General features: G+C 45.5%; 1 protein-coding gene across 1 annotated transcript; it reads right to left on the minus strand.

Annotated features, from left to right (window-relative positions):
* Nucleotides 1-10,340: 10,340 nt before the first annotated feature.
* ADAM30 (ADAM metallopeptidase domain 30) lies at nucleotides 10,341-12,533 on the minus strand. The gene has a single exon (XM_037038719.1). The coding sequence runs from the start codon at nucleotides 12,531-12,533 to the stop codon at nucleotides 10,341-10,343; it is 2,193 nt and encodes a 730-aa protein (XP_036894614.1).
* Between the last annotated feature and the right edge of the window lie 3,453 nt (nucleotides 12,534-15,986).

A 15,986-nucleotide genomic window follows, 5' to 3' on the forward strand; every position in this document is an offset into this window, starting at 1 on the left:
ATTTAAGAGAGGGGAAGGGAGGCAGCGGGGAGAAACGCTGTTATGACGGACAAACATTGATGGGTAGCCTCTCATACGTGTCCCTCTTTCACATTGCTGCCTCTATTAACAGTTCGTTCTTTTAGCACGCTGAGGAGCATTTCATTGCGTGAATATAGCGCAGATTGTTATTACAGTTACTCATTCTTGGCTGATAGGCATTTTGGCAATTCCCACCTTCTGACTAAAGCTGCTATGGGCATTCTTTGCCTCTTGGTGGATGTATGTTTTCATTCCATGATTTGCAGGGGGATTGCTGGGTCGTGGCATGGGCGTATATTCGAGTTTGTTTGAAAGTGACAAACTGTTTTCCAGAGTATTCAATCCATTTTATACTCTCACCTGCAATGAGCGAGAGTTCCCGGTGCTCCACACCCTCAGCTTGGTGTTGACAGCCTTTTACTGCTTTCCTTTTAATTCAGGAGTAAGATACAGGGTCCGGCACAAACAACGCCCCCATTTTATTACAAAATCATAAGCGTGTAACGCTGTAACATGACAATATCACACCCAAGTACATCCTATGACATTTTAGGTGAAGTGTTCATGTTAAAACTAAGTTATTACACCCATGGTATCACCCTGCCAGCCACGCTCAAGCAGGCAGGCCTTCCTTTGCCGGCCCCTGCATTCGTTGCCTGTGCTATAATTGACCACAGAGTATGGGGTTAAAAACTACCCAAAGAAGATGACCCAGAGAATTAAGAACTCTCTTCTCAATGAAAAGAGAATTCACATGGGAGTGAATCACCATTCCTTTCTGGGACTCATTGTCACCTCTAAAATAATGGCACTGGAGTGGAACATTTCTGAGGCGTTCATTCCTAAGTCAAACAAGGGGTTTGGAGGGAGGCAGGCGAGCATAGCTGTGGGGGCCCGGGCTTTAGCGTCCGGTCTCAGATTCTCACCAGGCTCTGCCACTTATTAGTAGGGGGCTTGCAATAGACACTTAGCCCCAATAATACTCTGTTTTCTGACTAATAAAATGAGATATGAACTGTATATCAACCATAGGAAAGTTTTACATATTGAATGATATCGTGAATGCAAAGAGTTTTGGGAGCCTGGACCTCCTGGGGGTGCCCGAGTTTCCCTAGGCCACAATGGGCTAGGCCCAGACAAGCGGGGCTCTGGTGGAGCGGCCCAGAAGGCAAAGTCAAAGGCAACCCAGTCCAGGAAACCGTGGAACTCGGCCAAGGGCAAGGTGCCTAAGTTGGCCTGGCTGAATTCCAGAAGCAAGAATGTGGGGGCTACCTTGGAGTTAGCCTCAAGTTTACTACCAGTACAAGAAGCACTGTGCCTGAGTCCATCACCCCCCAGAACCAAGAACAGAACTGTGCCCCAGAACCAAGGCCTGTGGCAGGTCTGTGACCAAGAAGAAGAAGCTGCCTGGGGGCATGGAGTTCACTTTGCAGCTAGACTCCCAGGAAGGTGCAGTGGGAGAGGTGCTGAGGCCCAGCTGCCTGCTGTGACCTCACAGCCACTGCTGGCCCTTGGCCTGGCCAGACTACGCACAGCGGGTGGGCTGACTCCAGGAAGTCCTGGAGCTGAAACCAGGGTCCGGCAGAGTGGAGCTGGGAAGCTAGGAAGCTGGGAGCCTGGGACAGGATTTACACTTGGGGTGGAAACCTCCAGGCTTGGGAGGAGCTATCTACCTGTCAGAAAGAAACGTTTCTGTCTGATTTGTTTGCTTTGGCTGAAGTAGGGCCTCTTGGCCGTTTGCTGTGGAGAAGCAAGCTTGGGGGCCCACAGGGCCACACCTCTAGGAGGAGGTGGAGGGCTGCTGGGTGTGATTCTGGGTTCCAATAACTGAGGACCCCAAGGTGGGTGGGGGGAAGCATTTTGCATAACTGTTGGCACAGAGTAAGAACTTAATATCAGATTTTTAGAAAATGGACATTTAAAAAGTATATTCTTGGAGAGAAAGGGGTGTTCTCATGAACGTGGCCAGTTCCTAGTGTGGCTGCCCTCTGTGCGACCGTCAGAGACCTGCAGTGCTTCATTACCACAAACATCTGCAAACACGAAACAAAGTCCAGAGACTTTACAGAGCTGGTGTACTTTTTTAACCTGCAGACCTGTCATGGGAAAAACTCGGCTCTTCTTGACGATGCAGTTAGAGAATTAAAGATCAGCAAGGCTATCAGCATGCAAGCAAAGCTGATTAGTGGTGCGTTCTCATGGGAGAGAACGGGCCTTGCCGAGGTTGGGGAGGAAGGCTCGGGGCGTAGGTAAAAGCGAGGCAAGGACGGCCGAGAGCATCAGGTCCTTTGTCCTGAGGACTGACACAGTTAGTTGTCGGGGTGGGGTGAGGGAGTCACACACCGATGGGTGGGTGAAGGTGGTGCCAGCTTCCCCTGAGGGACATGACCACCTAAACACGGGCACATGTGGGGGTCTTTCCCCCTGAATCCTTACTTTGCTCCAGACCACACTTGGTCATCTTGATGTAAAACAGATGCGTGGCAGGAGGCAGCTAATCGAAGTTGGGGCAACTGACTAAAGTTATTTGGGGTTTTCCTTGAGCACTGCGGACTCCCTCAAAAAGCAGAGAGTGGCCAGAGGCAGGCCATTAACCAAAGTCATTTATGGGCTCTTTCCGTGGGCACTGTGGACCACGTTCCTCTTCCCCCTTCCGGGCCTTGGGATGAACACAGTTCCAAAGGCTTTAAACTAACCCTCCCAGAGAGAGTTCGTGATACGTACAGGATTTCAGGGGCTCCTGTCCTCCTGTGCTAGCATGGTGTTTCTTACGAAGTTTGGGACGTCTGGCAATCTTATGGGACCAGGCTCAGGACCGCTGAATCAGTGGGTGAGACATGCCTCCCTCCGCGCCCCTGCCTTGGTTTACCGTCTACCCTCTCGAACATACGCATCACTTAGAGCCTATGGTTAGAATTTTCTTATCCTTGCTATATCACGTATTGATACATGTACTGTCTTCTAATCACCTACAAATCCATGTTGTTGTTTTTTAAAAAATGCATTTCACAGTAGATTGGAGACATCAGCACACTTTCCTCTAAATACATACCATTTACTAAATTTCAATATTTATTTGCAGTTTTTATTTTGAGGTAAAATTTGCATATGCCACAATGCACACATCTCTGGTATACATTTGCAAAATTCTGACAAGTGCCTACTAACATGTAAACCAACCCCCTATGAAGTTACAGGACATCTCCATCACCCTAGAAAGTTCCTTGTGCCCCTTCTCAATCAATTTCTACCCATCCCTAGGCAAGTACTGTTTTGAATTCCAGAACTTCGATCACTGGAATTAAAGAGTACATGCTTTTTTATGGGCGCCTTCTTTCACTTAAGACAATATTTTTGAGATTCATTTATGTCGTTTTTTGTATCAGTAATTTGTTTCTCTACCGTTGTTCTCCTTTGGTATTCCATGGAGTGAATACATCACAGGTGATCCATTCTATTGATAGGTAACCTGGGTTTTTTGCCAGTTTTTTGCTATACTAAGAAAGCTGCTACGAACATTCTCATATAAGTCATTTTGTGGGCATGTTTTAATTTCTCTTGGATAAAAAACTACCAATTACTGAGTAACAGAATAGGTAGTTGTTTGCTTTGTAAGAACCTCCCAAACTTTTCCCCAAGGTGGTTAAACCATTTACATTCCCACTAATTATGTGCAAGTAGGAAGAGAGATTTTGCTACTCACAAAGGGGTTTTCCATCTATATGTGGGTGTTCTTCTAACCAGAGATGTGGCTGATCACTTCAGAGACGTGAATATGGAGTCCAGGGGCACTTTCACCACTATCATCACCCTGGGCTTTAGAAAGTAGGCGAACCGTGTAGGAAACTCCTGGGCCAGGGTGAGTCCCCATCAGATGGCACAGGGCACTCAAGTGACTAGGGCAGAGCTGGCTCTGAGGCCACCATAGGGAAGTGTCTCATGGTGAGTCAGTCACCTGTGCTTATGAGACAGGGAAATAAATGTTTTGTTCCTTCTTAGGACCCTCGAAGATAATTGTAGTCAAAAATAATATCATATCTAGAAACCCCGGTCTTGATAAGATTTAAAAGGAAGGAATGCAGGGTTATTAATGACAAGATACAGATGGGGGCATCGAATTTGAGTCAAATACGCAAGTTTTGGGGAACAAGCCAGCAGTTGTTTTTCCAGAGAAAAGATGTTATTGCTGTTTATTTTCTCCTCTGAAACAGCCCATATGCTTAGCCAAGAAAACACCTTTGTAGCTCTTCGAATGACAATGTCCTTGTTCAGCGATTCCCCAAACATCTTTTCAGATAAGCATTTTATGGGCATCCTTCATGGGGTTCAGCCTTAATGTTAATAAAAACCTTATGGTTTTATTGCACAATCTTGTGTTTGTTTTCTTTCTAAGATGACACAGTGTACAGCCTGCCAGCTGTCTGCCTCCTTCCTTTACATACACATCGAATGAACAAATATCTGGCCGTGGTGCAGGTGGCGGCAGAGTTGTCTCAGTGTCACGGTTACAGCCACCTGAGAGCCTCTTATCTGAAATAGCCTTAGGGGTGCCAGGTCACTGCAGACAGAGGTGTTCGATGTGCTCCTTTAAGATGTGTGCTTCCAAATACAAAGCAGTTGGGAAGGGACCAGAATTACAGAATGTCAAAGACAGAGGAGAATTTAGGGAGAATTCAGTTCCACTCTCTCACAAGGGAGAGAGTGGAACTGAAGCAGGGATAGGCCTCATGTCCGTAATCACAGTTCATCAGAGATTGTCACAGTTGATATTTGTTTGTGATGAAGGAGAACAGTACTCCAGGAAGCTCAAGTTCAAGTGGCTTTATTGAAACGATAAAGAAGCATTTTGCTGCCCTGGCCAGGTGTGTCAGTTGCTTGGAGCATTGTCCCATACACTAAAAGTTGGCGGGTTTGATTCCCAGTCAGGGCACATGCCTAGCTGCAGATTCATCCCCAGTTGAGGCATGTATGGGAGGCAATTCACTGATGTTTCTTTCTCATGTCAGCGTTTCTCTCTCTCTCTCTCCCCTTTCCTCTCTCTCTCTAGAATCAATAAACATATCCTTGGGTATATCCTGAAACTGTGAAACTTTTAGGAGAAAACATATGGGAAAAGATCTTTGGCATTGGTCTTGGAAATGATTTCCTGGATAAAACATCAAAAGCAGAAGCAACAAAAAGCTAAAACAAACAAGCGGGATTACATCACATTAAAAAGCTCTGCGCAGCAAAGAAAACAATAAATTGAAAATACATCTTAGAAAATGGAAAAAATATTTGCAAGCTATATATCTGGTAGGGTCTAATATGCAAAATATACAAAGAACTTATAAACTCAACAGCAAAAGAGCAAATAATCCAATAAAAAAGGGGCAAAGACCTCAATAAATATTTTCCCCAAGAAGATATTTAAATGGCCAGTAAGCACATGAAAAGATAAGCAACAACAATAATCATAAGGGAAATGCAAATTAAAACCACAATCAGACATGATCCCATAACTCCTAAGATGTTATTGTTCAAAAAAAACAAGAGATAACAAATGTTAAAAGGAAGCAGAGAAAAAAGGTAACTTACACACCGTTTATGGGGATGTAAATTGGTACAGCCACTGTGAAAAACAGTATAGTGGTTCCTCAAAATATTAAAAATAGATTCAGCATATAATCCAGCAATTCCACTCCTAGAGATATATTATTACAAAAAGAAAATGAAATCTGTATTTCAAAGAGATAGCTGCACTCCCATGCTCTTTGTGGCCTTACTCACAATAACCCAAATTTGGAAACAACCTAAATCTCCTTCACTGGGTGAATGAATAAGTGAAAAGTGATGTGTGTGTGTGTGTGTGTATTGTGTGTATGGAACAGTAATGAGCCCTAACAGAACATCCTGCTATTTGCAACAACATGGAAGAACTTGGAGAGCATTATGCTAACTGAAAGAAGCCGGACAAACGCAAATTCTCCATGGTGATACTTATCTGTGGAAAGTAATGAAAACCCCCTAATTCCATAGAAACAGAGACGAGAATGGTGGTTGGGGGAAGGGGAACTGGGTCGACGTAGGTCAAAGGGTACAAACTTTCCGTTGTAAATAGTATAGTTCTCAGAATCTAATGCATAGCATGGTGACTGCAGTTAATAAAACTTCAATTTGCTGAGAGCTCTCTTAAGCATTCTCACTTCCTCCCCTGCCCAAATTAGCTATGTGAGTGATAGATCTCTCCATTGCCTTCATCTTGGGGGCCATTCTGCAATGTATATGTGTATCAAATCACCACATTGTACACTTTATAGCTATGCAATTATGTTTGTCATTAATTTTTCAAGAGAAGAAAAAGTGGGTAAGATGATAAATATTATGAACAATTTATCACATTCAAACTTTCAGCTTCTGGTCAAGATGACGACAAAGGCGGACATGGCTTGCCTCTTCACACAACCACATCAGAATTACAGCTAAAATACAGGACAACCATCGCTCGGGAGCATCAGAGATCATGTGGAATGGAAGCCTGATGACTATGGAACTGAAGAAATCGCCTTCATCCAGACTGGTAGGAGGGGCACAGGAGCGAAATGGGCTTGTTCCACACCCCAGTGGATAACCAGGAAGCAAGATTTCAGGAGTGATGTGTCCCAGACCCACACCCAGCCGCCCCCCCCCCCCACCAGCCCAGGATTCCAGGGCCAGGAAGATAAGTTCCCACAACTTCTGGCTGCAAAAACCAGTGGGGATCGAGTCAGTGGAGGAGGCTGCTGGAGCCCTAAGTTCCTCTTGGGAACCCACACACGGACTCACTAAGACTCCCATCCTCTGAGCTCCAGCACCAGGGTGGCAGTTTGAAGGGTACTAGTGATATACAGGGAGAGACTGAAGTGTCTGGCATTTGGGTAAGCAGAGGCCATTGTCCCATGGCTGAGCTCTCCCCACACAGAGCCAGTAGGCTGGTGCCATATCTGAGAGTCCATCAATCTGTCTAACACTGTGTGACCCACCTTAGAAATCCGCAGGGACTCTATACCACCCAACTTACAAGCCCACCCAAGCTGCTTTTACATAAGCATGGTTGGTCTGGGCTCCTAAACCCTATCAAACAAGCAATGGCTGACTTTAGTCAGTTCCAGCAGCACCCAGATTAGAGTCACAGCCTGGTTTCACGTGGGAATCTCCAAGCCCAGCACAAGTAGCAGCCATCTCAGATTGTTTTACACCTCTGGCAGGGTGCCCCAGGCAAAGCACAGGTGTTGGCTGACCTTGGCCTGCACCACCAGGGAAACCCCAGGGCTAAAATACCCAGTGGACAGCTACAGATCACATTGGGACAGGACTGCCCTGCCCCTGCTCAGCTAATCCTTCACAGAGGGTAGAGGTTGATGGTCCCCTTGCAGCTGACGCCTGGGCAAATCACTCCCACTGATCCACCAACAGCAACCAAGGCTCAACTACAAGAGGAGGGTGTACTCAGCCCATAAGAAGGGTGCACCTCAAGTACCCAGCTTGGATGATAGGAAAGGCTGTGCCACTTGATCCTACAGGACACTGATTACATTTGGCCACACAACCAAGACACTGAGTCACAGCAAGTCTACACAGAAACAAACACAAGGTTGCTGCCAAAATGAGTAGACAAAGAAACGTGGCCCAAATGAAAGAACAGATCAAAATTCCAGACAAAAAGAGCTAAATAAAATGGAGATAACCAATATATCAGATGCAGAGTTCAAAATGTTGGTGATAAGGATGCTCAAGGGACTTAGTGAGGACACTAACAGCACAAAAAAGATTCAGTCAGAAATGAAGGCTACACTAACTGAAATAAAGAACAATTCACAGGGAAACAGCAGTAGAGTGTATGAAGCCGAGAATCAGATATCCATGATTTGGAACATAAGGAGCCAAAAAACAACTATGCAGAACAACAAGAAGAAAAAAAATCCCCTCCGCAAATGAGGATAGTATAACAACCTCTGGGACAACTTTAAAAGGTCCAACATCCACCTCACAGATGTGCCAGAAAGAGAAGAGCAAGAGCAAGAAATTGGAATCTACCTGAGAAAATACTCAAAGAAAGCTTTCTTAATTTGGTGGAGGAAATAGACATGCAAGTCCAGGAAGCACAGAGAGTCCCAATTATGATGGATGCAAAGAGGCCCATTCCAAGACACATAATAATTAAAATGCCAAAAGTTATGATAAAGAGAGACTCTTAAAAACAAGAGAAAAGAAGTTAGTTTCTGGAAGGTTGCCAGATGTCAGGGGTAAGGGGAGAGTGGGTGAATGGTGAGGGGATTAAGAAATATAAATAGGTAGTTACAGAATAGTCATGGGGATGTAAAGTACAGTACAGGAAATAGAGTAGCCACAGATAGCAATAGAACTTATATGCATGGCCCATGGACATGAACAATGGTGGGGGGATTGCCGGAGAGAAGTGAGGCGTGCTGGGTGGAGGGGGGCAAAGGGGAAAAACCAGGACAACTGTAATGGTATAATCAATAAAATATAATTTAAAAATTAAAAAAAGCAATCAACTTTGATATTTTAATGTGAACTTAAAAAAATACAATTTTCATAAAACCATTTCCCAATGGATCAATATCTTTACAGTTTTTAAATACATCCTCTTCCTAAATTTACTTCCCTAACATCTATTGAAGATATAATGCTTCCTTGAATAATGTCATTACTTATAAAGTACATAATCTCAAGCAGATTGTTTAATCCCATTGTGCCTTGGTGTCTCTTTTGGAAAACAGGACAGTCATCACACCTACCTCCCAGAGTGACTTTCAGGAGTGCGACATGAACACGCTCGAGATACTCAGACCATCGCCAGGCGCACAGCCTACTGTCAGTTGCGCCATCTTCGTCAGTATTGCAGCTGTAAGTCAATGTCCTTGCTTTGTAAGGACATTTTCTAATGATGACCAAGCTTCATAGCCAGAAAATAGAGGTTATCTTGATGTTCTCTGAGTGAACAGAGTCCCCAGATAGTGCGGGGGCACCACTATTGTGAGGCATGCCCAACTGCTTCTGTAATTAGAATTATTTGGCTAGGAAAAGAGAACATTAGCCCTGGCTGGTGTGGATCAGTGGATCAAGCGCTGGACTGAGAACCAAAGGGTTTCATGCCGTCAGGGCACACGCCTGGTTTGGGGGCCAGGTCCCCAGTAGGGGGCGCACAAGGGGCAACCACACATTGATGTTTCTCGCCCTCTCTCTCTCCCTTCCCTTCTCTCTAAAAATAGATAAATACAATCTTTAGAAAGAAAGAAAAGAGGACATCGTGGTGGGGGACAGTGGGCCTGTGGTGGGGCTTGGGAAAGGAGGGGCCCGGAGCAAGGTGAGAGAACAGCAGGGAGGCTCAGCCAGAGCAAGACTCAAAACAGCTGGGCTGACAAGGTCTGGGGAGGGTGAGCCCCTCCCTGGGCAGCTGAGGTGGAGCCTGACTCCTCTGGTGGGCACTCACCCTCCTCTCCTGCCCCCAAAGCACTGCACAAAGGGGAGAGAGTTTCTGCTGGCAGGCTTGGGGGATTGGGCAGTAGAAGGCGCTCCTCCCTCTCCTCTGCTCTGCTTGGGGGTGTGGCAAACCTAGAGCCAGCTGTCCCTTGGCACACAGGCCCACAAGACCTGTCCCCGTGAGCAGAATCCCAAAGCACAGAGCATCCTTACACCCTTGCCCCCCGGGACACTGGTGGGCTTGTCCTCATTTACAGCCTGAGGTGCCTTACACTAACTAAGGTCGGCCCAGACACTGATGGGAGACCACACATCCACAGGGTGATTGCACAGGGGGAATGCTTATCTGAGGGACACCCCTTGTAAAGTGTCACTATCTACAAAATGTGAAGTCACCATTTAGCATACAGCATGGGACACAGGCACGGACATCTCACTGGTCACAGGGAGGGAGGCCGAGAGAAAGGCAGGTTAATCTCTTCATTTGCTGGGATTCTGAGAGACAGGAGTCCCCTCTGAAAGCCACGGTAATTCGATGGCACTCACCACATTCCGAGCTTTAGTGTTCAGAAAAGCAGTCAGGGCATTCTTCTCAGGACACGCAAACCTTATCACAAGCTAAGGGGCAAGGAAATGCTAGGCAAGTAAAAGGCACTGTTTTTTTTTTTTCCAAACAAGAATATAATTTATTTGCTGATGAAAACTAGAAGAAAAGTAAGTAAAAAAGAATTGGAGGAAGAATAAAGAGCCATTTGGATAAACAATGAGCTTGTTCCCTATATGTCTCTGTATTACCAAGTGACTATGGATTTCCTGATTACTTTTGTTGGTTATTTGACATTTTTTGCCTTGCATTATTTATTTCCAGTGTTAGTTGGGTTTTTTTGTTTGGGCCTTAAACAGCTTATTATCGATTGCCTGAATACCACAAAAATCACTGAGAAGGCAAACAAGACAAGGCGAAGTAACATAAGGAACGAGACCTGGACGGAGTCGGGCACCTCCATCTTCAGCATTCCCGGCGGCCCGCTGTCCTGGCTTCCTCCAAACCCGGCGTCCTCGCAGAAGGGCGGCGCCCAGCCATACCTGCAGTGGCAGTTCTTCCTGTTGTTGCAAAAGCCTCTGTGGTTGCACTTCTCAGGCAGACAGTCAAAATTCAATACTGAACTATCCACACAGGTTCTGTTCCAGCATATCTGGTTCTTGCCACAGGAGGTCCCATCGATGATTGCACCCGTGTCAGGAATCCCCATGGGTCTCATGGACAGGTGATAGCCTGTGCCCCAGCACATGAGATTTTCATCGTGCAGATGAGTAGAAATGATGTTTGTATGATCTGGCCTGTCCGGAAGGGTTTGGACATTTATGCACTGTACCCTGCCACATAATGAATTCTGCTTCGTACACTTCTGGTACTGAGAAACTTCTAAAATACCACAGTTCCCATATTGATCGCCTATTAAATTAACTGCTTCGTAGCACTGGATAGGGGCCTCCCTGGCATCTGGTCCAAAAATGCTTTGGCACTGCATGTATGTGGATCGACAGCCCTTCCTGAAACAACGGGCTTCGTACTTGCACGGGGTTCCATCCTGCTTATACATGTCGGTGGGGCAGACCCCTGAGGCCCCATTGCAGTATTCTGCCAGGTCACATTCATTTTCTTCCTTCCGACACACATACCCAGAAGGACGAAAGCGACAGTTATGACAGCACAGCCCAGTGCTGCAGTTGGCACCTGGCTTGAGGGTACAATCTGGTTGACAACAATGGTCTTTTTTACAATCCTCTTTGGAACCACAGTCACATTCCTCCTTGTCTTCCACAATTTTGTTTCCACATCTCTTAACCACATAACCTACGCCTGGGATATCGGTTAGACATTTTGCTTTTTGACGTACGAAGTTTAGGAAACTGTTGTAACTACAATTACTAAACCCAGTGCGTCCGTTGCCCATGATGCAGGTCCGCTTCCCCTTACACAGGCAGTACTCTGCGTCGTGCGTCATGCCCAAGCCGTGGCCCAGTTCATGAGTGGTCCAAGTGGCAGGTAAGAGGAGGTTGACATCTGGAATAACACTTGCAGATCCCACTTCTAGTTCGCACAGTCTTCCACGGGACCATGCAAGACCATCCGTATAGTTTTTTCTAATGTATATATGGGCCCAGTCTGCTTGGATCTTCTTGTTTAGCAGAGTATAGCTGTATTTTAAAAATTGACTTAAAGCTGTAGCTAATTCATCATATGTTAGGCTTACTTTGTTTCCTAATGACCAGATGTCAACACCTTTTAGTTGTATTCTCACACGGATCTCTTGATAGTAAGTGTCTATAATCCCAGTCAGAAGAATGGCATCATATACAATCCGACTACTATTGTACTGGACATACCTATATCTAGCATAATCAAAGACCATGACTAAGTCCAAGTACTTTTGGTGCTTAACGCTTCCACTAAAGTCACTAATCCTCACCACATCCTCAGGCGGGCTCATCCGCTTTTCGATTTCCTCTCCAGTCACGCCACAGATCTGACCTTGAAATCCCTCCTCGTTCTTCAGAAGGTATACGACATGTTCGAACGTGGAAGAGGCCTTAAGGGGCTGGATTTGGTAATGTTTGGCATCGATTTTCAATACGCCTCGGAGCCCCCCCGTGCATGTACTGAGAGTAGCTTCAGAACCCTCCACTCCTTCTACCAAGCCCACATAGTTGCAGTCCCTGGGTATATAAGGGAAGTCTTCCAGGAGCTCCCCCTCTTTTGTGTGGGAGAGAACCGGCAGGTGTCGGGGCAACAGAAACCTCTTGGGCCACAGGTGGAGGACATGCCTCCTGCCTTTTACCTGCAGGAGGTAGGACACGTGGTTGGCCACAGCCTGCTCCCCTCCCCGGAAGCTCAGTTTCTTGGGGATGGTGATTTCGTAGGAGTCAAACCCCCACTCCGGGTGAAAAATTAAATCCTCGCCATAGGTGTCAACCAGGAGCACCACCAGGCCCAGCATGAGGAGCAAATGGCCTCGGGAGAGGACAGTCCTCACTGGCCTCATGGCACAGCTCTGCTCCTCAGTGAGGCAGCCCCTGCACTTCCAGGGGCGGTCGCTAGAGGCGCGGGGGCGCAAAGTGCCCGGCTAGGCGAGCAGGCTGTGCGGGAGCGCTGGCCTTGGTCTAGGATGGGTCAGACAGAGCGCATGTCCCGTCCAGGACGCCTAGTTCGTTTTCTGGGCGGTGCCGTTGGGCGCGCGTGGAAGAAACGCGAGGAAGGTGCGCGAGAATAAAAGAGAAACGAGAGTGTCAGGCAGAGAGAAAAGGAGAAGGGACAGAGAAACGGGAGGAAGAGAAGAGAACTTGTTAAAGCTGACTTTCTCCTGTGCCCTGCAGTCTGTTTCTACAGGACCTAGTACACCCCTGATGTTTCCCACCGGCAGGATTCAGGAGTCTTATAGGGATGGGGTGCCCTGGGCCCACACTGGCACCCGACCACTCGCAGTTTCCCAATGGGCTCACTTGCAGCAAAGGGCAGGAGCCCGGAGCCTGCCAGGGCAGCACCAGAGCCTGAGAATATCAGTGTAGGTACTGCACCTCCACCCCCAACCCCTGGAAGTCCCTCGCTTCAGGCAAGAGAAGGTTTCCCAGAGGGCTTCATTATGCCAGGTCGTTCTTTTTGCTGTGCATCCTCGGGGTACCAGGGTTCATCGTGATGCATTGGTGGGTTTGTGCACTGGTGGGAGGATCTAGGAAGAGAAACGTACCCGAGAAAGCACAGACCCGGGGAAGTGTAAGAGGAAGGCAAATGGTTGTTTGTGTTTGTGGTGTGGGTGATGGGTGAGAAAGGAGACCCTGAAGGTCTACTGAAGACCCCAGCTCGGACAATAGAGGGACACATTCATGGAAAAGAGAAATCCCAAGGTCATAAGGTCTATTGAGGAATTCAGTCACAAGAAGAACATTTTCAGGTTAGTTCTTAGGGAATTCATTCTGGCTGCATTCTAGAGAAAGGCTAACAAAGGATGAAGCTTGAGTCAGGAAGGCTAGTTAAGATGCCCTTGTAATAACCCAGACAAGTGATGTTTTCCATGGGCCAGAAATAACAGCACCGGGGCTACTGAGAAACACAAGACTTGTGGAAGGCTTACTGTGTGCCAGGCACCTTTGTAGGCTCTTTGCAGGAATCGGCCCATGAATTCCTCACAATAGCCCTACTTTGCAGATGATGGTGACCCTACTGTCATCATTCCAGTTTCTCCCTGAGGAAACTGAGACTGTCTTTGGCTCAGATGGTGATGTTTGTGACACAGTCGCTACACTCATTTAGCCAGTTCCACCCCAGAGCCTGTATCAGTCACCTCTGTCATCTGTCTGGGGAAGGACATAAATGGGCAGTTTCAGAAAGTGTGAAGGAACGTAGACTGTGCCATACTCTATGACGGAACAGATTCTCCAGCACGAAAGAGGAAAGCATTAAAAACAATATTCATACCTGTTATCAAACTCTGCTACATAGTCATAGTAATCAAAACAGATGGTTCTGGCATAAAAAACCAATAGATAAATCAATATAAATTCATCAAGAGCCCAGAAATAAACTCATGCCTATATGGTCCATTAATCTGTGAAAAATGAGGCAAGAACATACAATGGGGATAAAAACAGGCTATTCAACAAATGGTTTAGGAAGTGGACAGAAAAATGCAATAAAATGAAACCATCTTACATCATATACAACAATAAATTCAAATGGTTTAAAGACTTAAATGCAAGACCTTAAACCATAAAACTCCTAGAAGAAAATATAGGCTGTAAATCTCTGACATGTCTCTTATTAACGTTCTTTATGACATGTCTTCTCAGGCAAGGTACATAAGCAAAAATGACCAGTTGGCACTGCATCAAACTCAAAGGTTTTGTACATCAAAGGAAATAATAAACAATACGAAGAGGTAACCCACTGAATGGGTGAAGATAGTCATTGAGTGACACATCCGATAAAGGGTTATTACCCAAATTTATAAAGAACTCATACAACTGAACACCCAAAACCCAAACCATCCAGTCTCTAAATGGGGAGAACTGCACGGACGTTTCTCCAAAGGAGACACACAGATGGCCACTAGATACCTGAAAAGCTGCTCAAAGTCACTAGTCATCCGAGAAGCACAAATGAAATCCACAATGAGATGTCTCCTCATCCTGTCTGAATGGCTGTCATCAATAAATGAACAAATAAGTGTTGGTGACAATGTGACGNTATAAAGAACTCATACAACTGAACACCCAAGACCCAAACCATCCAGTCTCTAAATGGGGAGAACTGCACGGACATTTCTCCAAAGGAGACACACAGATGGCCACTAGATACCTGAAAAGCTGCTCAAAGTCACTAGTCATCCGAGAAGCACAAATGAAATCCACAATGAGATGTCTCCTCATCCTGTCTGAATGGCTGTCATCAATAAATGAACAAATAAGTGTTGGTGACAATGTGACGAAAAAGGAACCTGCCTGTACTATTGGTGGCAATGCCGAATGGGGGAGCCAATATGGAGAATATTATGTAGGGTCCTCAAAAATTTAAAAGTGGAACTGCCTTATGACCAAGCAATTCTACTTCTGGTTGTTTATCTGAAAAAAAAAAAAAACCCTAGAACTCTCATTTGAAAGTGTATATGCACCTCTGTGTTTATTGCAGCATTATTTACAATAGCCAAAACACGAAAGCAACCCACGTGACCATCGATAGACATGTGGATAAAAACAGCTGTGGCACACACGTACAGTGGAATACTACTCGGCCATATAATGATGAAATCTTACCATTTGCAACAGCATGGAGGGCCTATGGGATGTGCTAAGGAAAATAAGTCAGAGAAAGACAAATGCCATACGACTTCTCTAACATGTGAAATTGAAAGGACAAAATAAACAAACAAAACTGGAAGACTCATAGGTACAGAGAACAGACTTACGATTGCCAGAAGGGAGGAGGTTTAGGAGACTGGGTGAAAAATGTGAAGGGATTAAGAAATACAAACAGGTTGTTACAAAACAGTCATGGGGATGTAGATTACAGCATAGGGAATGCAGCTGACAATATTGTAATAACTCTAATATGTATGGTACCAGGTGTTTACTGAGTATATTGGGAGAACACTTGGTAAAATATGTGATTGCCTGACCACAATGCTCTACATGTGAAAGTAATACAAAATAATATGAAATGTAAATTGTAATGGGAAATTAAATTGTTTAAAAGCCTAGAGTCAAGGATGTTTATATAAAATTAGTGCCTGTTACAAAGTGTTTTAAAAATGGCCAACTCTGCTCAGAATAGCATAATTGTCTTATGACTGCTCACATTTATATGAACATTGATACGTAAAAATACAGGCTTCCTAACCACATTCGTTTTATAGAGTGCTGTGTGCTATTTTATTTAGGTAACTCTTACGGCTTCTCTACTGATCAAGGGATAGGGTAGAATATAAATAAATGCTTGTTGATTT

The sequence above is a fragment of the Sturnira hondurensis genome, unplaced genomic scaffold (genome assembly GCF_014824575.4).
Source record: "Sturnira hondurensis isolate 20B ecotype Veracruz unplaced genomic scaffold, ASM1482457v3 Scaffold0024822, whole genome shotgun sequence".
In the NCBI taxonomy this organism is placed as follows: Eukaryota; Metazoa; Chordata; class Mammalia; order Chiroptera; family Phyllostomidae; genus Sturnira; species Sturnira hondurensis.

Bases quoted from the DNA above. Each gene is read 5' to 3' on its own strand.
- ADAM30 (XM_037038719.1), bottom strand. From the start codon at position 12,533: ATGAGGCCAGTGAGGACTGTCCTCTCCCGAGGCCATTTGCTCCTCATG.